This window comes from Myotis brandtii, unplaced genomic scaffold, assembly GCF_000412655.1.
Source record: "Myotis brandtii unplaced genomic scaffold, ASM41265v1 scaffold579, whole genome shotgun sequence".
In the NCBI taxonomy this organism is placed as follows: Eukaryota; Metazoa; Chordata; class Mammalia; order Chiroptera; family Vespertilionidae; genus Myotis; species Myotis brandtii.
In genome coordinates, this window is record NW_005370171.1 from 1,325,987 (window position 1) to 1,344,797 (window position 18,811).

The 18,811-nt window shown below is 44.1% G+C and overlaps 1 protein-coding gene across 3 annotated transcripts in view; it reads right to left on the reverse strand.

Annotated features, from left to right (window-relative positions):
* RNF216 (ring finger protein 216) overlaps window positions 1-18,811 on the reverse strand; it is a 111,264-nt gene that overhangs the window by 11,286 nt on the left and 81,167 nt on the right. For all 3 annotated transcript variants that reach the window (XM_005878950.2, XM_005878949.2, XM_014550004.1), the window contains exons 14-15: window positions 15,005-15,102; window positions 6,957-7,179 (exon numbers count right to left, since the gene is read on the reverse strand). In XM_005878950.2, coding sequence (XP_005879012.1) covers window positions 6,957-7,179; window positions 15,005-15,102 — 321 coding nt within the window. The remainder of the gene's footprint in view (window positions 1-6,956; window positions 7,180-15,004; window positions 15,103-18,811) is intronic.

Here is an 18,811-nt window from a genome sequence, read left to right on the forward strand (position 1 = left end):
GGGGGTGACGCGCAGCCTGGAGGGGCACACGCTGTGCACTGGGGTCTGGACTGTGCTGGGGAGAAGCAAAGGCGGAGGCTCTGGGCTGCCTTCTGCAGTCTCTCCTGGGGCGAGGCCCAGCACCCACACACCTTTCTGTCCAGAGCTCCCCAGGGCTCTGAGGCAGCCTGGAGTGTGGCCATATTGTGACTCCTCTCAGGGTCTCAGGGTTAAGTGCTCAGCCCGGGGCCTGCTGGCATTTGCTAAAGACAACACATCCCCACCCACCATGCTTACTGGACTGAGCCCTGCTGTGTCCTCCTGGGGAAAGTCCTCTAGTGACACCCAAATGCCATCGGGGACACTCAATGTGGAGCTGCCAAGCCCCCTTGCTACCACCTGCAACTTGCTCAACGGGGAAGGGGTCCCGTGAGGGTCCCACCCTGTGGAGGCCCACTCAGTTCACTGGGCTCAGGGACCCCGTGGGCACCCTGATTGGAGAGCATCTTTATTTGGGACTTTGCTCCAGGACATGGAGGCTTTCGGAGGGGAAGGAGCTGACATCTGGTCCAAGACCTGGACTTGCATCCGGTTTTACCAAGTGACCTGAATGTCATTTTCTTCATCTGTATAACAGGAAAGTGGCCCTGCCCCCAGTTGTAACGGCAACAATGGTATTTAAAACAGTGACTAGAAATAAAATGCTATGGCCAAGTGTGGGAGCTGGGGGATGGGGCAACACAAGGGCTCACTTGATTCTTTTTCTTTTTATAGAAGGTAAATTTAAAAAGTTAAGAAAGCCTGGCTGGAGTGGCTCAGTTGGCTGAGTGTTGTCCTGTGCACGAAAGGTTGCTAGTTCGATTCCCGGTCAGGGCACATACCTGGGTTGGGGGTTAAATATTCCTGGTTGGGGCACATACAGGGGGCAACCTATTGATGTTTCTTTCTCTCTCTTCCTCTCTCTAAGCATTTCCTTGGGTGAGGATTAAAAAAAAAAAAAAAGTGAAGGGAAACAAATGCCGAGGCCAGAAATTAGTTACCAACCTCAGGTCTGGAATATCTTCCTCCAGGGTGGGCTCCCACCTTTTCCTCACCAGCCCCCCTGAAGCACTCTTCTGCCCCTCACTGCTGCAACAGTGCTTCCTTCCTGGGCCGCTGCAGCCAGGTCTCCAAGCCGCCGGGCCGCCACATGAATGACCGGGGATGGACACCCCTCCTCCGACCCGTTACTGACCAGTCCCCAGCAAGTTTACTCATTTGTAAAAGTGGGATGACACGTCTGCCTTAGGGAACGGCTACAGAATTAAATATATGAACGCATATGGCGGTCCCGTCCGATCCACTGCAGACTTGGGAAAGGTAAGTAGGTTTCCTCACCAATAGCCAGGAGATAACGGCACCAAAATGCAAACTGGCTGCAAAAGCCTTGGGTTTTATTTGAACTGAACATGCTTTACACGCCTACATTCAGAAAACAAAGTTGTAGAAAACAATTCTGTGCAGGTTCTGGTAGCCAAAACCCATGATCAATACCGACTTTGTTTTGTATTAAGGAATTCTGCCAAACTTGTCGGGTCCAGGCTGCCAGGTGACTTCTGAACACAAACTCCCGCAGCGAGGTAGGAAGCGGGAGCCCCGCCGCTCATGCGGCCGCACTGGGCCAAGAGAAGAGTCAGCATATTTGGATCCAGTCAAGTCCCGGGAGAACCCTCCCCCATTGCAAATGTTTGTTCACTTGTGTGTTGAGATTTCGCTTTGCATTCTGGCCCCTAAACCAGAGAACTGTGGTTTGCTGTGACTGTTTGCTACTCTGTTTTTTTCTTTCTAAAATGACATCGTGTTTTTGTAAGACTCCTGGTTGAATGTTTGGTTTATTTTGGATAACTAACAGAAAAAGAACGTTACCCTTCACCATGTTAGCTCTCTAACATGAAGTTAGTTTGGGTTCCCAAGCAATCGCTGGTCATTAAGGATGAAAGCTCCACTTCTCGCTAACCCACGGACAGCTCCCCACTGACAAATGAGGGACTCTTCCCGGCCCCGAGGGCTCATTAGGCGGAAAGCGGCTCTGCCGACAGGGCCTGCTTTGTTTCCCTGAACTTCTGAATGGCTTTGTGTTCTCAGAAGCCCCAACAGATGCTGGGTTGGAATTCAATCGGTCTCCCGGTGAGAATTAAGGAAACGGGCTGATCCCAGTTTTGATGGGAACGGGACACGAAGAACAAAATCTCTGGCTGTGGCTACCAGAGGAAACCGAAGGGGTTTGTAGGTGCTCGACCTTCCTTCCCAGCTTATTTTAAGCAAATCCAGAACCTTTCTCAGAGTAGAAGACAACTCAACAAGAAAACAAGGGGGCAGCCGCATGCTATGGCACCCAAACAAGGTAACAGAACAGGAGAAACCTTTATCATCGATTCCACGCGTGGGAAGAAAGGAGGTGGCAGGAGAGGGACTAAGAACCGGGAGAAGGAGGAGAAAGAAAACCAGCACTAAGAATAGGCCAGCCCGCGGCATCCGCCCTCTGGTCCTCCCACTCTGCTCTTTGTTTCTAGAGACAAGATGGGGCGGGGGGAGGAGGACTTCTCAGGAGCTGCAGCTGAAGAAAAAGGATCCTGTTTCCCCACCTCGTTCCTAGAGATGCTCAGCCCCCGTGGCTACTTGGATGGGGCCGAGGAGGGAGTGAGCAGAATGGCCACGACCTGAAGTTCTGTCCCCAAAGCAGCATGGCTCACCGTGCCCAGTGCTCCCGCTGCACCGCCCCTCCCTCCACACACCGACACAGAAGGACGGCTCCTCTCTTTACTAAACCTCCCCTTTCTTTCATGGTTTTTCCTCAGCGATGGGGAGGGGGGGGCGTACTAATAAGCCTTATGGGGTCACAGAGCTGTCGGATAAGAGCAGTTCCTGGGGCCTCGCCCCAACGTTCTGACCAGTGAGGAGGTTGTTCCTCACACGCAGGTGCCTGGTTTCCAGAGGACTCACTGCTTTTCAAAGTCGGTGGCTCTGTGGCCCGCAGCCCGGTTATCCCGACACCTCTTGTCAGGCACATCCACGCTGCTCTGCACCAGGGCAAAGACCTTTTCTTTGGCTTATAAAATACTGGCTTGAACTGTGTATTTAAAAAAATTATTTTTGTTAATCCTCACCCAAGGATATATTTTTTTCTCACTGATTTTTAGAGAGTGGAAGGGAGGAGGAGAGACTGAGAGAAAGAAACATTGATGTGAGAGAGACACATCAACTGGTTGCCTCCTGCATGTGCCCAACCAGGGCCAGGGATAGAGCCTGCAATCGAGGTACGTATCCTTGATCAGAACAGAACCTGTAACCTTTTGGTCCGAAGGCCGATGCTCTAACCACTGAGCAAAACTGGCTAGGGCTTATAAGTCTTTCTTTTTTTATTTTATTTTATTTTAAAAAATTGATTTGAGAGAGGAAGGGAGAGAGAGAGAGAAACATTGATGGGAGAGAGAAACATCTATCAGTTGCATCCTGCACCTACCCTGACTGGGCATTGAACCCGCAACCTAGGTATGTGCCCTGACCGGGAATTGAACCTGCCACCTCCTGGTACACAGGACGATGCTCCAACCAACTGAGCCACACCAGTCGTGCTGAACTGTATATTAAAAAAAAAGTTTTTTATTGATTTAGAGATAGAGGGAGGGAGAGATTGAAATATTACTTGGTTGCCTCCAGTCCATGCCCTGACAGGGGACTGAACCCTCAACCCAGCTTTGTGCCCTGACTAGGAATCAAAGTGGAGACCCTTTGGTGCATGGGACAACACTCAAGCAACTGAGCCACATGGCCAGGGCTGAACTGTGTTTTAAAGATCCTTGGATTAATAACCCAATCTTTAAAAATTGGGAGAGTTCACATTAAAACACGTATTTCTAGCCTCTTTGGAAAATATGCAGCCATGGTAACTGAATATAATCTCATCTGGCAACAAGCTGTGGGAGCTGAGTAGCAGCCCACACCTTCTCCTGTTTGCCGCAGTCCCTACCACACCCTACTGTCCCCTAGACCTGGCCTACTCAATGCTCACCAATCACTTATATTACTATTCGCCCCTGTGGTAACTTGGGTCGTGACCCCCAGCTGCATGCTGTTTGTATTTTATGTGTAAATCTTCCCATGCTTCCTCCCACACCTCCATGTTTTAAAATAGATAAATAGCATTGCTTTTTATAGCTGTATACTATACTAATGTGAGCATCCGACCCCTGGGCTGTCCACCACTGTTACTTACATGAGGGAGAAATAGACCTTTATCTTGTAGAAGCCACTGCTATTTTGGGGCTTTCTGATATTCAGACAAATTAATCCTTATTTTAAAATAGGGATTTTTACTGATTTCTTAAAAAAAAATAAAAAAAATAAATATAATCACTGATTTCAGAGAGGAAGGGAGGAGAGGGAGAGAGGGAGAGAAACATAAATGATGAGGGAGGATCATTGATTGGCCACCTCCTGCATACTCCACACTGGGGAAGGAGCCCACAACCCAGGCATGTGCCCTGACAAGGAATCAAACCAAGACCTCCTGGTTCATAGGTCGATGCTCAACCACTGAGCTACGCCAGCTGGGCTTTACTGATTTCTTATTGAGTCACATTACTCTTTAGATATTAACATATTAAATTATCTATATCACATATATGTTACAATTTCCCCTTGTTTCTCAATCCACATGATAGCCAGTGTGACCTTGAAAACTTAAATCAGGCCAAGTCACTCTCCTACATAAGTCCGGCAACAGCACCCACCACACTCGGTGAGACCCATCCACAGCCTGGTTCTTTGCCCACCTCTCTTACGTTCCTTCCTTAGCTCACCACCTGCAAGCCACACTGGCTACTGTTGGTCCCCAAACAGGCTAAATCTGTTTTATTTCCTTGGCCTACCTTGCTGCTTCTCCTCCTCCCCACACAGGTCTCTCAGATCACTCTGAGGTTGGCCGCCTCCTCCAGCTCCTGTCCTTCCCTATCATGCTACTCTCATTATTCCTACACAGCACCCACTACATGAAGGATTCTTGTTTTAGGCTGTAAACTTCATGAGGACGAGGCTTTTCTGTCAAACTAGTCCTGGCAACACTGAATAGTTAAGAATGAATCTATCATTTTCCTAGTGAGTTGAAATGGTATTTTTTTCACATTAAACTCGTATGGGTCTATTTCTGGTATCTATTTTGTTCCTTTGATCTAGCTGCCTATTCTTTTATCAGCCTATATGGTTGTTTTTTTTTAAAAAAGTATATTTTTATTGATTTTAGAGAGGAAGGGAGAGGGAGAGAGAGAAACATCAATGAGGAGAGAGATTGGCTGCCTCCTGCATGCCCCCTACTGGGGATCGTGCCGCAACCTGGGCATGTGCCTCTGACCAGAATTGAACCTGGGACCCCCTTCCGTCCACAGGCCGATGCTCTATCCACTGAGCCAAACCAACCAGGGCAGCCTATATGGTTTTAATTAGTTTAGCTTAATAGTAAAAATTAGTCTTATTTTCAAAATGATAGGTAATTTTTCAGGGAAAAATCCTACTGAATTTAAATGGGAATTGCAGTGAACTTCTAAATGACTTTGGAGATAACTAATCTCTCTATAAACACCAAGTCTCCTATTTGAGGGACAAGATGCTTCTCCATCATCCAGGTCATCTTCACTTGTCTCAGGGGAAAGCTGAGGAGTGACTGGCTGTCACTGGGCACCCCCATGGGCTTTGGTGCCCTTCCTCAAGGCTTTTCATTTGCCCAGCCAGCAGGTACTCACTGTTAGGCTGAATCACTTTTTGGTAGAACAAGCCTTCTCACATGTCACATTGCTATCCTTATAGATCAACTTACAAAGGACTGTGATAGTTTCAAATTTAAAACTATTTTAAGAAGAACTGTTATTTCTAATATAAAACTATTTAAGAACAGAGCACATTTGTCCATATGTTCAAATCTCTTTCTTGTCCTTCGATACGGTTTTCCTCACATTTCTAACTAAAGTTCATTTCTAGGGTATTTGATGATTTATATTGCTGCCGAGTGGCATTCTGTGTACTTATTTTGTATCTAGCCATCTGCTGCTTCTAATAGCCTTCAAGTTGATTATTTCGTCTTTTCTCAGGTCTAACATGGTGGATCTGCTTTTCTTCTCTACACATCAAAGTGCTTACAACAGAGTCTGACACATGTGGGTGTCTAATAAACATTAGCAATTATCTTCTCCAATACCTGTACCTTTTTTAAAATTCTCTTAGCTAATTGTACTGACAAGCAGTTCCAGAATAAAATAGTGGTGATAGTCTTACATTTGACTTTTTGGGAATGTGTCTATGTATTTCATTATTAAATACATGCTAATATTGACTGCTTTGAACTATGGACTTTAAAAAATATAATATTAAGTAAAGCATCCTTCTAACACTATTTTTTTAAAGCTCAAAATCAAGACTGGCTATCTGATTTTAATTCAATGTCTTTACCATCTAAAGCTATTATATGGTGAATTTTATTAAGAGGTCATAATATTGAACCATCTTGCATTTCTGGAACAATCTTACTTGGTCATGGTTTTTATTTGCTGGTATTTTATTTAGAGAATTGAAAACCTATAGTCATATGTAGAACTGATCTGCAGTTTTCTTTTTTGGGGTTATCTCTGTCACGTGTTGGTATCAGCATTATGCAGGTTTTATTCAAATATTATGTAAAACTTTCCTTACTTTTCTATGCTCTGAAACATTTCAGATGGCATAATTTTATTCTCTAAAGGTTTGAAAAATTTGCTCATAAACTGTTTGGGCATGCTGGTTTCTGAGGAGTAGCTTTTTTATTACTCAATTTTTTCCTGTGGTTATTGGTCTATGTATTTCCTATCTTTTCACAGGTCACAACATGTCACGATATATCACCTTACTTCATTATATCATCTTACTGATATTCCCCCTACAGTGCAATAGGCAGCCAGGCATTCACTTACAGTGGGGTCGGTCCAGAGAGAACATCTCGAACACTCCTGGCAGGGGGCTCCTGGAGAGCGAGGATGCTGGCAGAAATGGTCATACCCATTGATGGATACTCGACAGAGGTAGCACATTTGGGCTCCGCAGCGGCAAGACATGCGGTTGCAGCCTTCGGATTTGATGAGGCCCGTCCCACATTTATGGCATTTCCTAATGCGAGCAGCAGTCATTTTCTCTTCACTGAAAACAAAAACAAAAACACATGATTGGAGACAGCAGGGAAGACGAAGAAGAGAGAAAAATATGGCTATTCTGTATGATTGCCTAGCCCCGTGGTCGGCAAACTGTGGCTCGCGAGCCACATGTGGCTCTTTGGCCCCTTGAGTGTGGCTCTTCCACAAAATACCGACGTCTGCGCATGGGCCACGAAGTTTCAATCGCACTGTACGTGCGTGCCCGCACATGGTATTCTGTGGAAGAGCCACACTTTGCCGACCACTGGCCTAGCCCTTTTGGTGACATTCAAAGAGAGAAAAGAGCCTATGTTTTGGACCTGAGAACTGGGTTCCGTCGATCAGTTGTTAACCTTCAGTAAATTACTCAATTGGAGACTCAGTTTCCTTATTTTTAAATTGGGAAAACACAGCTTTCTCATAGTGTTTTGAGGATTACAGGCAAAATACAAAGTACCCTGGCACAGTGCCTGGCACAAAGCACTTAGAAAATGACAATCTATTTGTTATAGGAGTCTCTGTAGTCTTAAAATGGAGAGAAAAACTCAGGGTTTTCTGAAATAATGTGTTTTATATATACAGAGCTGGGTAATGGAAAGCCAGTAAGCCTAAATCTTAGTTATATTCACACCTTGGACTTTTAAATATTTGGCACAGGGGTGGGATAGACACAGTTGGGGGTGATCCAATAGCCAATGGAATCCCACATTCCCAGACTCCCTGGCAGCGAGGGATGGGCACACATGTGACTCAATGGGAAGCCTGTGGGCTACAAGTTTCCAGAAGCATTTCAGCTGATGTGGAAGGGCAGGTGACTAGGCTCAAAATGACAGCTTGGCTCTTTGTCATGAGCTGCCACTACTAAACTAGTTACTTCCACGATGCTCTGTTCATAACACTTGCTACCATGGCCTATAATTCTTTATGTGTCTGTCTTCCTCTAAGTTGAGTTCCTTGAAGGTAGAGAGCAGAGGCTGGGCTGGCATTACCAGTATGATCTTGACAGGAAGGTGTTAAAACGCTTCCTGGGACTAGGGAAGAGCATGGAGGACCCACAAAGTGGACAGCCCTGCAGATGGGATGCCCCCACTGCTCCAAGCACCATAATGACTGTAACCACCTGGGGATGGGTTCTGATTTGTGCCTCTCTCCTAAGGCTGAGAAAACGCAGCCTTCGTCCTCCACTACTCCAGGTTTCCTGCTACGTCAGAGCAGCCATGGGAGCCAAGGCAGGCAAGGGTTTTTCATTACTTATATTTATAAGATTGCTGTGGTAGTATGCTCCTGAGAAGCCGGACCATTCTTTAAAAATAGAAAAATGCGTTAGGAAATTGGCTGCTATTCATTTAGGTCTAATTTTTGAATGACCCAAAAGGAAGGAAGTCAGAACTCTGGCCTGAAAAGAATTTAAACCCAGTTCAAGTTACAGAACAAACGAGTTCTAAGTTTTGCTGAGTAGGAAACATTGTCAAGAAGACAAAGTTTAAATACAGTGCATTTATTATTGTCAACTAAATAATATAGTACACATGTTCATTATTTCTGTTACTGAGCAACTGTGAGGACACCTGTCAATGCTTCATGTTAAGGCTTACAAGGTTCTAGTGAAAAAATTTCCAATTTGAAATGCTGTGACCAAAACACAATTGAAATTTTCTAAAGCACAGACTTCCTGCGTCAGAGCACCCTGAAGATGGAGGTGTGGCTTTCAGCCACCACACTCTGGTTGCCTGGGGCTGGCTGACTTACTCCCTGGGGAGCTAGTAGGCTGTAGTGTGGGAGAGCAGTGACTGAAAAGAACCAAGGTTACACAGTTCTTCCTGAAGGTTTGGAAAGAGGGTGTGTTTGCTTACTCTGTTTCACCACACTGTCAGCCACCAATGTGAAATAACAGTGGGTGTGGTGAGGGAGAAAAGGCACTTCAAATGGACAAGGAATATGCACAGGTTGAATGCAACTCAACACTGCATGAATAGCCATTCAAGCGAGTCCTCTGCTTTTGCAGAAGAACAGTAGTAGGTAGGGCCAAAATGGCCTTGTACCAAAAACAATTGCCATCCTGGGACTGGTGACTACCTGCCCAGCAATAAAAATGCAACTGGAACCGGGATAAATCAGTGAGTTCTGAGAGGAAGGTGATTTGGCAACTAGATTCTAAACGAGACAGGAAACAGCCCCACAGGATGTGTTGCTGTTCAGAACAGGAAGAGAGGACTGAGTTGCAGCTGTGTCTGCTGACCTCATGCTCAAACAGGAAGGCTCGCTCCCTCTTCCACATAACCAGCAGAGACCCTACGATTCCATGCCTCTTTTCTCACCACTTTTAAATACGCTGGGAACTCACTCTGGGCGCTCTCTTCATTTCGTGGGCACATACTATTCAAATCTTAAATGGCTTTCCTTTGTGAGTGTGTGTACATTTTTTTTTCATTTAAATTCTTTATTGTTGAAAGTAGTACATGTCTCCTTTCTATCCCATTGATCTCTCCCCACTTGCTCCGGCCCCCCAGCACATGCCCTTACCCGCTAGTGTCTGTGTCCATTGGTTATGCTTATATGCATGCATACAAGTCCTTTGGTTGATCTCTTACCACCCCCACCCCCATACAACCCTCCTGCCTTCCCTCTGAGGTATGATGGTCTGTTTGATGCTTCTATGTCTCTGGATCTATTTTGGTTCATCAGTTTATGTTGATCATTATATCCCACAAATGAGTGAGATCATGTGACACTTGTCTTCTCTGACTGGCTTATTTTGCTTAGCATAATGCTCTCCAGGTCCATCCATGCTGTTGCAAATGGTCAGAGTTCTTTCTTTTTTACAGCAGGGTAGTATTCCATTGTGTAGATGTACCACAGTTTTTTAATCCACTCATCTGCTGATGGGCACTTAGGCTGTTTACAAATCTTAGCTATTGTAAATTGTGCTGCTATGAACATAGGGGTGCATATATTCTTTATGATAGGTGTTTCTCAAATTTTATTTTATTGCGGTAAAATACAAAAAAACGTACTGCTTTAACCATTTAAAGTGTACAAATCAGGAGCATTTAGTATATTGCCTAAGTTTTGCAACCATCCAGCTTTATATCTATTAAACAGTCCCCTTTCCCTGCAATGGCCAATCTGCTTTCTGTCTCTAATGGATTTGTCCATTCTGTACACAGGCAATTATCCATATGTCTACAGACATTTCATATAAATGGAATCATATAAGATGTGCCCTTTTGTGACTTACTTCTTTCACTTAGCATGTTTTCAAGATTCATCCATGCCGCACCAAAGGGGAACCATGCCCGGTCAAGGGTATGTACCTGGGTTGCAGGTTCGGCCCTGCCCCTGTTCAGGGTGCATGCAGGAGGCAACCAGTCAATGTGTCTCTCTCCATTTGTAGGCCTGAGAAACTAAAGAAACACGTGACCTGCTCCTAAAATACAATAGGACAGGTATAGGATAATAGTTACAGATATTCTGGTTCAAAAAGGGAGAAAATGGAAGGAAAAAAGGAGTCACTAATCCCAATCAATTTGGAAATCCAGCCGGGCAAACTCATATTTCAGACTCAAGAATAATCCTCTGTGGTTTGAGGCTCTGTGCTCTTGGCTCCACTTTCTGAGCAACCTTTTTCTAAAGAAAGGTAGCATATGCTTGCAGCTGAGCAGTTTTTAATCAGCCTGTTTCCTGCTTGTCAGACTTTGGGGGGCTGACAGACTTCTTTAATTTCATACTCCCTGTCTCTTCCCGTCCAAGCTGGCAGTGTTTCTGCTGATGTCAAATTCTCAAGAACCTTGTGGGTCTTCCATTGATGTCACAGGGACTCATTTCATTAGGCATGCAGCGCATTTATAGGTAATTCCTAGATAACCCCACCTCTATTTTTGACTTCTGCTGAGATGGCTGAGGGGTAATGCCCTAGTTTCCTAAGGCTGCTGGGTTAGATTGTGAGGATCTGTGTTTGTATGACAATACTCTCGACATTCTGAACATATCCTTGTTTGTTTCTCTAGGGCATGCTTTTCCTGACAGTGAGCCTATCCATTTTAGGGTCTTTTCTCATCTGGATGGGATGAGAATTGCAGAAACAATGACATCCTGTTCCTTTTTGTTAGTAGCTCTTCCCTCAATTTATCTCTTTCCACTTGCATTTTCCTCTCTTCAACACTATGCAGGACACACATTAGCTAAGCTTTCTGCCATTATATAGTAAGAATTCCCTTTCCTCCAGTATTTTTTTTTTTTTTTTGGTTTATAGCTTTAATATAGAAAGCTCTTAAATATTCTGAACTCTATGTATGACATATTGAAAATATTCCTTTATCAGTTTGTCATTTTTATTTTATTATTTATTTATTTTCTTTATTGATTAAGGTATTACATATGTGTCCTTATCCTCCTATTTCCTCCTTACCCCACTCATACCCTCACCCCCCTGGTATCTGTCCCCATTGGTTAGGCTTATATGCATGCACCCAAGTTGTCATTTTTCTTTTAACTTTTAATAGTGTTTTCAATTTTGTAAATTAAAATATAAAAACACCGTATTTTTCAGTATTTGGTATTTGTGTCATTTTACAAAGTCCTAGCCCATACCAAGTTTATATGAAATACTTGCCTATATTTTCTTCTAGTACATTTATGGTTTCCCTATTTTTAAATATAAAGTTTCTAAACTATCTAGACTGAGAGAGGGATTTTTTAAAAACAAATAGTTTTTCCTCTTTGCTGCATCTACTGCAAGGATGAAGACCATTCTCAGCAATCAGACTGTGGACATCCCAGAAAATGTGGACATCACTCTGAAGGGACGCACAGTTATTGTGAAGGACCCCCGAGACGCCCTGCGGAGGGCCTTCAACCACATCAATGTAGAGCTCTGTCTCCTTGGAAAGAAAAAGAAGAGGCTCTGGGCTGACAAGTGGTGGGGAAATGGAAAGGAACTGGCCACAGTTCGCACTATCTGCCGTCATGCACAGAACATGACCAGGTGTTACACTGGGCTTCCGTTACAAGATGAGGTCTGTGTACGCTCACTTCCCCACCAACGTCGTTATTCAGGAGAATGGTTTCCTTGTTGAAATTAGAAATTTCTTGGGTGAAAAATACATTTGCAGAGTTCGGATGAGGTCAGGCATTGCTTGTTGAGTATCTCAAGCCCAGAAAGATTTCCAGTTGCCACTCGAATATTTCCTGATTCGATTCCAGAAGCCCTTCCTGTCAACCCAATTCCACCTCGTGAAACAGGGTGAGCTGCTGCTGAAGGTTTGTGATTACTGGCCATTGTTTGTTCACTTTAACCACTGTGCGCAGGAGGGAGGTCGCCAGGCTCGGGGAGGCCACCACCCGGAGTACCAGTCAGCCCCACAAATGTGACCACCCACCCCCCCAGCTTTCCCAGGCCCCCTTTTCCTCCAGTTTTCAATCACAGGTTCCCATTTCCTTCGGAGTCCTCACCAGCAGCGACGTTAGTGTCCATATTTCTACTAACAGTCTGTTGATGGTGATCCAAGTATTCTCTAAGGCAATTTAGGTTTTGCCCAGAATGTTCCTCACTTCCTTCTGAGCCTCCAATTGTGGAGTTTCTAATGTCCATATTTCTACTAAAGGTCTGTTCAAGACAATCTAAGTTTTTTTGCTATAATAATTCTTGAAATTCTTCCAGGTTCTACCCATTGCCCAATTCCAAACCCACGTGCACATTTTTAGGTAACTGTTACAGCAGGGTTCCACTTCTGGTACCAAAATCTATGTTAGTTTCCTATTGCTGCTGTTACAAGTCATCACAAATTTATTAGCTTATTAAATAATACACATGGCCCTGACCAGTTTGGCTCAGTGGCTACAGTGTCGGCCTGTGGACTGAAGAGTCCCAGGTTTGATTCTGGTCAAGGGCATGTACCTTGGTTGCAGGCACATCCCCAGTAGGGGGGTGTGCAGGAGGCAGCTGATGGATGTTTCTAACTCTCTATCCCTCTCCCTTCCTCTCTGTAAAAAATCAATAAAATATATTAAAAAAAATAATACACATGTACGATTTTATAGTTCTGTAGATCTGAAGTCCAGTACGGGTCTTATCAGTCCAAAATCAAGGAGCTGGCAGGCTGCATGACCTACTGGAGGCTCTAGGAGAGAATTTGCTTGCTGCTCATTTGGGCTGTCAGCAGAATTCAGTTCTTTGAAGCTGTAGGGCCAAAGTCCCTGTTTTCTTGGTGGCTGGAAATAGAAGGTTGTTCCCTGCTTCTAGTTGCATTCCTTGTTCATGGCCTTCTTTCTCCATCTTCAAAGCAGCAATGAGAGGCTGAGTCCTCATGTCTCTCTGACTCTGTCCATCACTGCATCTCCATTTGACCAGAGAAAGATGCTCTCTCTGCTTTTAAGGGTCATGGGAGTAGACTGTTTACCTGGAGAATCCAGAATAACTCCCCTTCTCAAAGTCCATAACCTTCATCACACCTGGAAAGTCCCTTTCACCCTGTGCGGTAGCATATTCTGTTCACGGGTTCTGGAGATTGGGGCATGGACATGTTGGGGCCATTATTCTGCCCACCAAATCTGAGGTAAAGAGCAGCCAGGAAGCCATCTGCCTAGATTTCAAATTTCCTCTATGCACTTACTACCTGGGGAACCACGGTAAGTTACCTGGGGCTCTCTGTGTCTCAGCTGTGTCATTTGTAAAATGAGGGTAATAGTACCGACCTGTGATGCAGATTTGGAGGCTTTTAACTACTAGTAAAGTAACAAAACCTGTTCCTTACCCTTCAAACTTAATCTGGACATAAAACCACCCAGCTAGAGACTACATATGGTGTCTGCCTGGGAGCAGGCCATGGCCGAGTGACTCATTCTAGACCAACAGGTATGAGCAAAAGGGATACATACTAGTATACTTTCTGGATCACTTACAAATCAAAGAAAAGCTGCCTGCCTGGCAACTTGTCTCTCTCTCCTCACCTACAGGCTGGAGTGTAAATGTGGCTGCAATCAAGTCCCAACCTTAGGTAATGGTGAAGCAATGAGATAAAGGAACCAGTGTCTCTGAATGACCTCATGGGACAGCTCTGCCCCACCATCTGGCAAGGCTGAACTACTATATGAGAGAAATAGACTTTTGTGTTTGTTAAGTCAATGTATTTAATAAATTAGTATTTGTAAAGCGTTCAGCCACATAAGGAGTGCTACACCGCAATGACTTATTACTGACTGCATTAATATGCATTCTACTCAATGTCACAGGCCACCAATGACAGATAAAAGCAACAGCCCTGGCCGGTTTTGCTTGGTGGATAGAGCATCGGCCTGTGGACTGAAGGATCCTGGGTTCAGTTTCGCTCAAGGGCGTGTACCTTGCTTGCAGGCATGACCCCTGGCTCTGGTCAGGGTGCATGCAGGAAGCAATCAATTGATGTGTTTCTCTCACGTCGATGTTTCTCTCTCTCTGTCTCTCCCCCTCCCTTCCACTCTCTAAAAATCAATGGAAAAATATCCTCAGCTGAGAAGTCACAAAACAATAATTAAAAAGCAACATCAGTACCATCTAACCTAATTAAAATATGTTATTGCTTATTTATTTAGATAATAAGGAACCAACATATACTGAATTCATATATGCCAGGCATTTACTATGTTACATTTGACCCTGGGACTAGCTCTATGAGGCTGCAGAGATGAGGACATGGAGGCTCAGAGGTTAGGTCACTTTCTCGAGATCACTCTAGACTGGGGTAGCTTGAGACCTTGTTCTCTCCACAATGCGCACTGCCCCTCTGCCAAAAAGGCAGGTTAACGTGTAAGTGTTGCGAATCAGTCAACAAGCCCCTCTGAATTATGCTACTCACATAGATGTCCGGTACTTGATGTCATCTTTTTCAGCCAGCTCTTCACAGGTGAGGCCATTGTGCTCTTTCCAGAGTCCCTGACACTTCCTACAGGTTTCCTGCAGATAAAGCAGACACACAGACAGCTCCTGGTGAGCAGGCCCCATACAAGTTCTGCTCCACAACGGAGAGTGGGAACGAAGCTTTGCTTGGCCTGCAGTCTCCCAGAGGCTCTCTCTCCTCTTAGCAGGCACATTTCTGCAGACATCTCAGTGGAAGAGGGAGGATCGTTAGAAGAAAGCAAGAGACAGTTTTCTCTCCTTAAAGCAAAGGGATGCATTGCTCCCAACACCAATTTGTATAAGGCTTTCTAAAGTGCCAGGAGCCACCTGGAAACCCCCCACAGAAGACAGATTTAGACTTGGGGTTTTTAAAAATAAAATACTGTGAGCTGCTTGAGGGCAGGGTCTGTTGGGGTCTTATTAATTTCTGCAACACCTACTACACCCAGTGTCCCAGTGTTGTCTGGCACAGAGCGCTCTTGTTGAACTGAATGGAAGAATGGTCTACAAAGGATTACTAGGGGTCCTTAAGGGAGGCATTCCCTCAGGCACTCCTTCCTCACAAACGTGGAACATTCTCCATAGCTTAACTTCATTTATAAAAAACATGAATTTAAAAATTACTACTTTTTATTCCAGGATCCTTCGTAGTTTATAAACTGTCACATCAATGATGAGAATTAAAAAAAAAATTAATCCAATTTAATTAAATTCCCATAAATGGAAATTACAACCCCAATAAGTACAGTAAAGAAGGTAGTGCCAGCTTTAACTGGGGACCGACCGAGTCTGGGGAGACAGTGAAGGCTTGAGGAGGTGGGCCTGAGACAGCATCTGGCAGAGGAGCAGCCAGAGAAGCTGGCGGGGAAGCGGGACTGCGACAGTGCACATGGGCCTGCTGAGGCCACAGGGCCGAGAAGGGGTGACTATCAGTTGGACTTTTATCCTAAGAGCGCCAGGAGGGTGTCCAAAGGTGCCCGTCATGGAAGTAACATCATCAGTTTTGTGATTTTACAAGATCATTCTTCATGGAGAACAGACTGGCAGGAGGAAAGAGTGGAAGCCTAAAGATAGTTAGAAAGCTATTAAAGTCACCCAGGAGAGAGATCAAGGAGGCCCACTCAGACTTAGGGAGGCAGGTGAGGGCATGAAGAAAAGCTGACAGATTGGAGAGAAATTTAGGAAGCAATGGCTGGTGTGGTGATGGGAGTGAGGAGAGGGAGGTGTCAAGGATGACACTGGTTTCTGGTTTGTGTAACACAAGGTAACAGCAACACAGAGGAGCTTGGGAACAGTGGGCAAGGCCTGGCGTGGGTAGGGAGAAGGCAGGGTTTAAGATCCGGTCTGGAATTTGATCTGGGTGGTGATGGCACAGGTGACCTGTGGGACACCCAGCAGAGACACCTGTCAGGCACACAGGTGGGTGTAAATGTTTAGCATTTGGGAGTGGCTGGGCCAGAGATCACCAGGAGACTTAATTATATTTTCACATCAATTCTAGGAACATCTACCACTATATTCTCCACTCATTATTGAACATTTTCTAATATATATTGCTAAGCTGACTAACAAGGCACAGAATAGTATGCACAGCATAGATGCCACCATTTCTACATAAAGAAGGTGGTGGGGGTAGAAGATAGTGATAGATTGGTAGTACTGACTGTCCTGAGTGGCTGGGAGGCAGGGCTGAGACTTCTCACTGCAGGCCTTTTGAATCTTATACTATATAGAATGTATTATCTAATTAAAAGATAAACAAAATTTAAAGAGAGAGAAAAATGAAATGGACTGTTTAGGGAGCTGAGAACTTGAACAACCCTGTAAAAAGGCGGCAATCAATGCAATGAGGTGGTGGGGGTAGAGATGAGCTGATCAGAGATTCTATATTAAATGCTGTTGCTTCCCAAGCGAACGATTTTATCTGTTCCACTAACCACATCCCTGTCAGTAACAGAGGCTTAGTCAACAGTGATTTAATTATTACACACCAAAATGTAAAGCAGCATCAACCCCATTTTTATTTTATTTGTTAAAAAATATGGTTTTTTAGGTATCCAAATTGGAAAAGAAGTAAAATTGTGATTATTCACAGATGACATGATATTGTACATAGAAAACCCTAAAGACTCCAGAAAAAAACTACTAGAATTAATAAATGAATTCGGCTATGTTGTAGGATACAAAATTAACACCTAGAAACCTATGGCTTTTTAAAAAAAATATATTTTATTGATTTTTTACAGAGAGGAAGGGGAGAGGGACAGAGAGTTAGAAACATAGATGAGAGAGAAACATCGATCAGCTGCCTCCTGCACCTCCCCCCCCCCCCAACTGGGGATGTGCCCGCAACCAAGATACATGCCCTTGACCAGAACCGAACCTGGGACCCTTCAGTCTGCAGGCCGACGCCCCATCCACTGAGCCAAACTGGTTAGGGCACCTATGGCTTTTTTATACACCAATAATGAACTCACATAAAGAGAAACTAAAAAAAAATCCCATTTACCATTGCAACAAAAAAATTAAGATATCTAGGAATAAATTTAACCAAGGAGGTAAAGGACCTGTACTCAGAAAATTACAGGACGCTGAAAAAAGAGATAAAGGAAGACATAAACAAATGGAAGAATATACCATGTTCATGGATTAGAAGAATCAACATCATTAAAATGTCCAAAGCAATCTATAAATTCAATGCAATCCCCATTAAAATACCAATGGCATACTTCAAAGACCTAGAACAAACTCTCCAAAAATTCATCTGGAATAAAAAAAGACCCCGAACAGCTGCAGTAATCTTGAGGAAGAAAAACAAAGTTGGAGGGATCGCAATACCAGATATCAAGCTATACAACAAAGCCACTGTTCTCAAAATTGCCTGGTACTGGCACAAGAACAGACATATAGATCAATGGAATACAACAAAGAACACAGAAATTGACCCAAGCCATTATGCTCAATTAGTATTTGACAAAGGAGGCAACAGCATACAATGGAGTCAAGACAGTTTCTTCAATAAATGGTGTAGGGAAAATTGGATACATGCAAAAAAAATGAAGCTAGACCACCAACTTACACCATACACAAAAATAAATTCAAAATGGATAAAGGACTTAAACCAGTAAGAAGGGGAAACCATAAAAATCTTAGAAGAAGCCATAGGCAACAAAATAGCAGACATTTGTTGTAGTAATATCTTTACTGATACAGCTCCTAGGGCAATAGAAACTAAGGAGAAAATAAACAAATGGGACTACATTAAAATGAAAAGCTTCTGCATAGCAAAAGAAACCATCAACAAAACAACAAGAAAGCCCACTATATGGGAGAACATATTTGCTAATGTTATCTCCAATAAGGGTTTAATCTCCAAAATTTATAGGGAACTCATACAACTTAACAAAAGGAAGATAAAGAGTCCAATCAAAAAATGGGCAAAGGACCTAAATAGACACTTTTCGAAAGAGGACATACAGAAGGCCAAGAGACAGTACAAAAACACTAGAGGCCTGGTGTATGAATTCATGCATGGGTGGGGTCTGGCTGGCTAGGGGGAAGGGACGCAGGAGGTTGGTGGGCTGGCCCCGCCCCTTGGTCAAACTCCTGGTCAAAGGGACAATTTGCGTATTGGGCTTTTATTATATAGGATACTCAAAGTCACTAATCATCAGAGAGATGCAAATCAAAACAACAATGAGGTACCATCTCACACCTGTCAGAATGGCTATCATCAACAAATCAACAAACAAATGCTGGAGAGGAT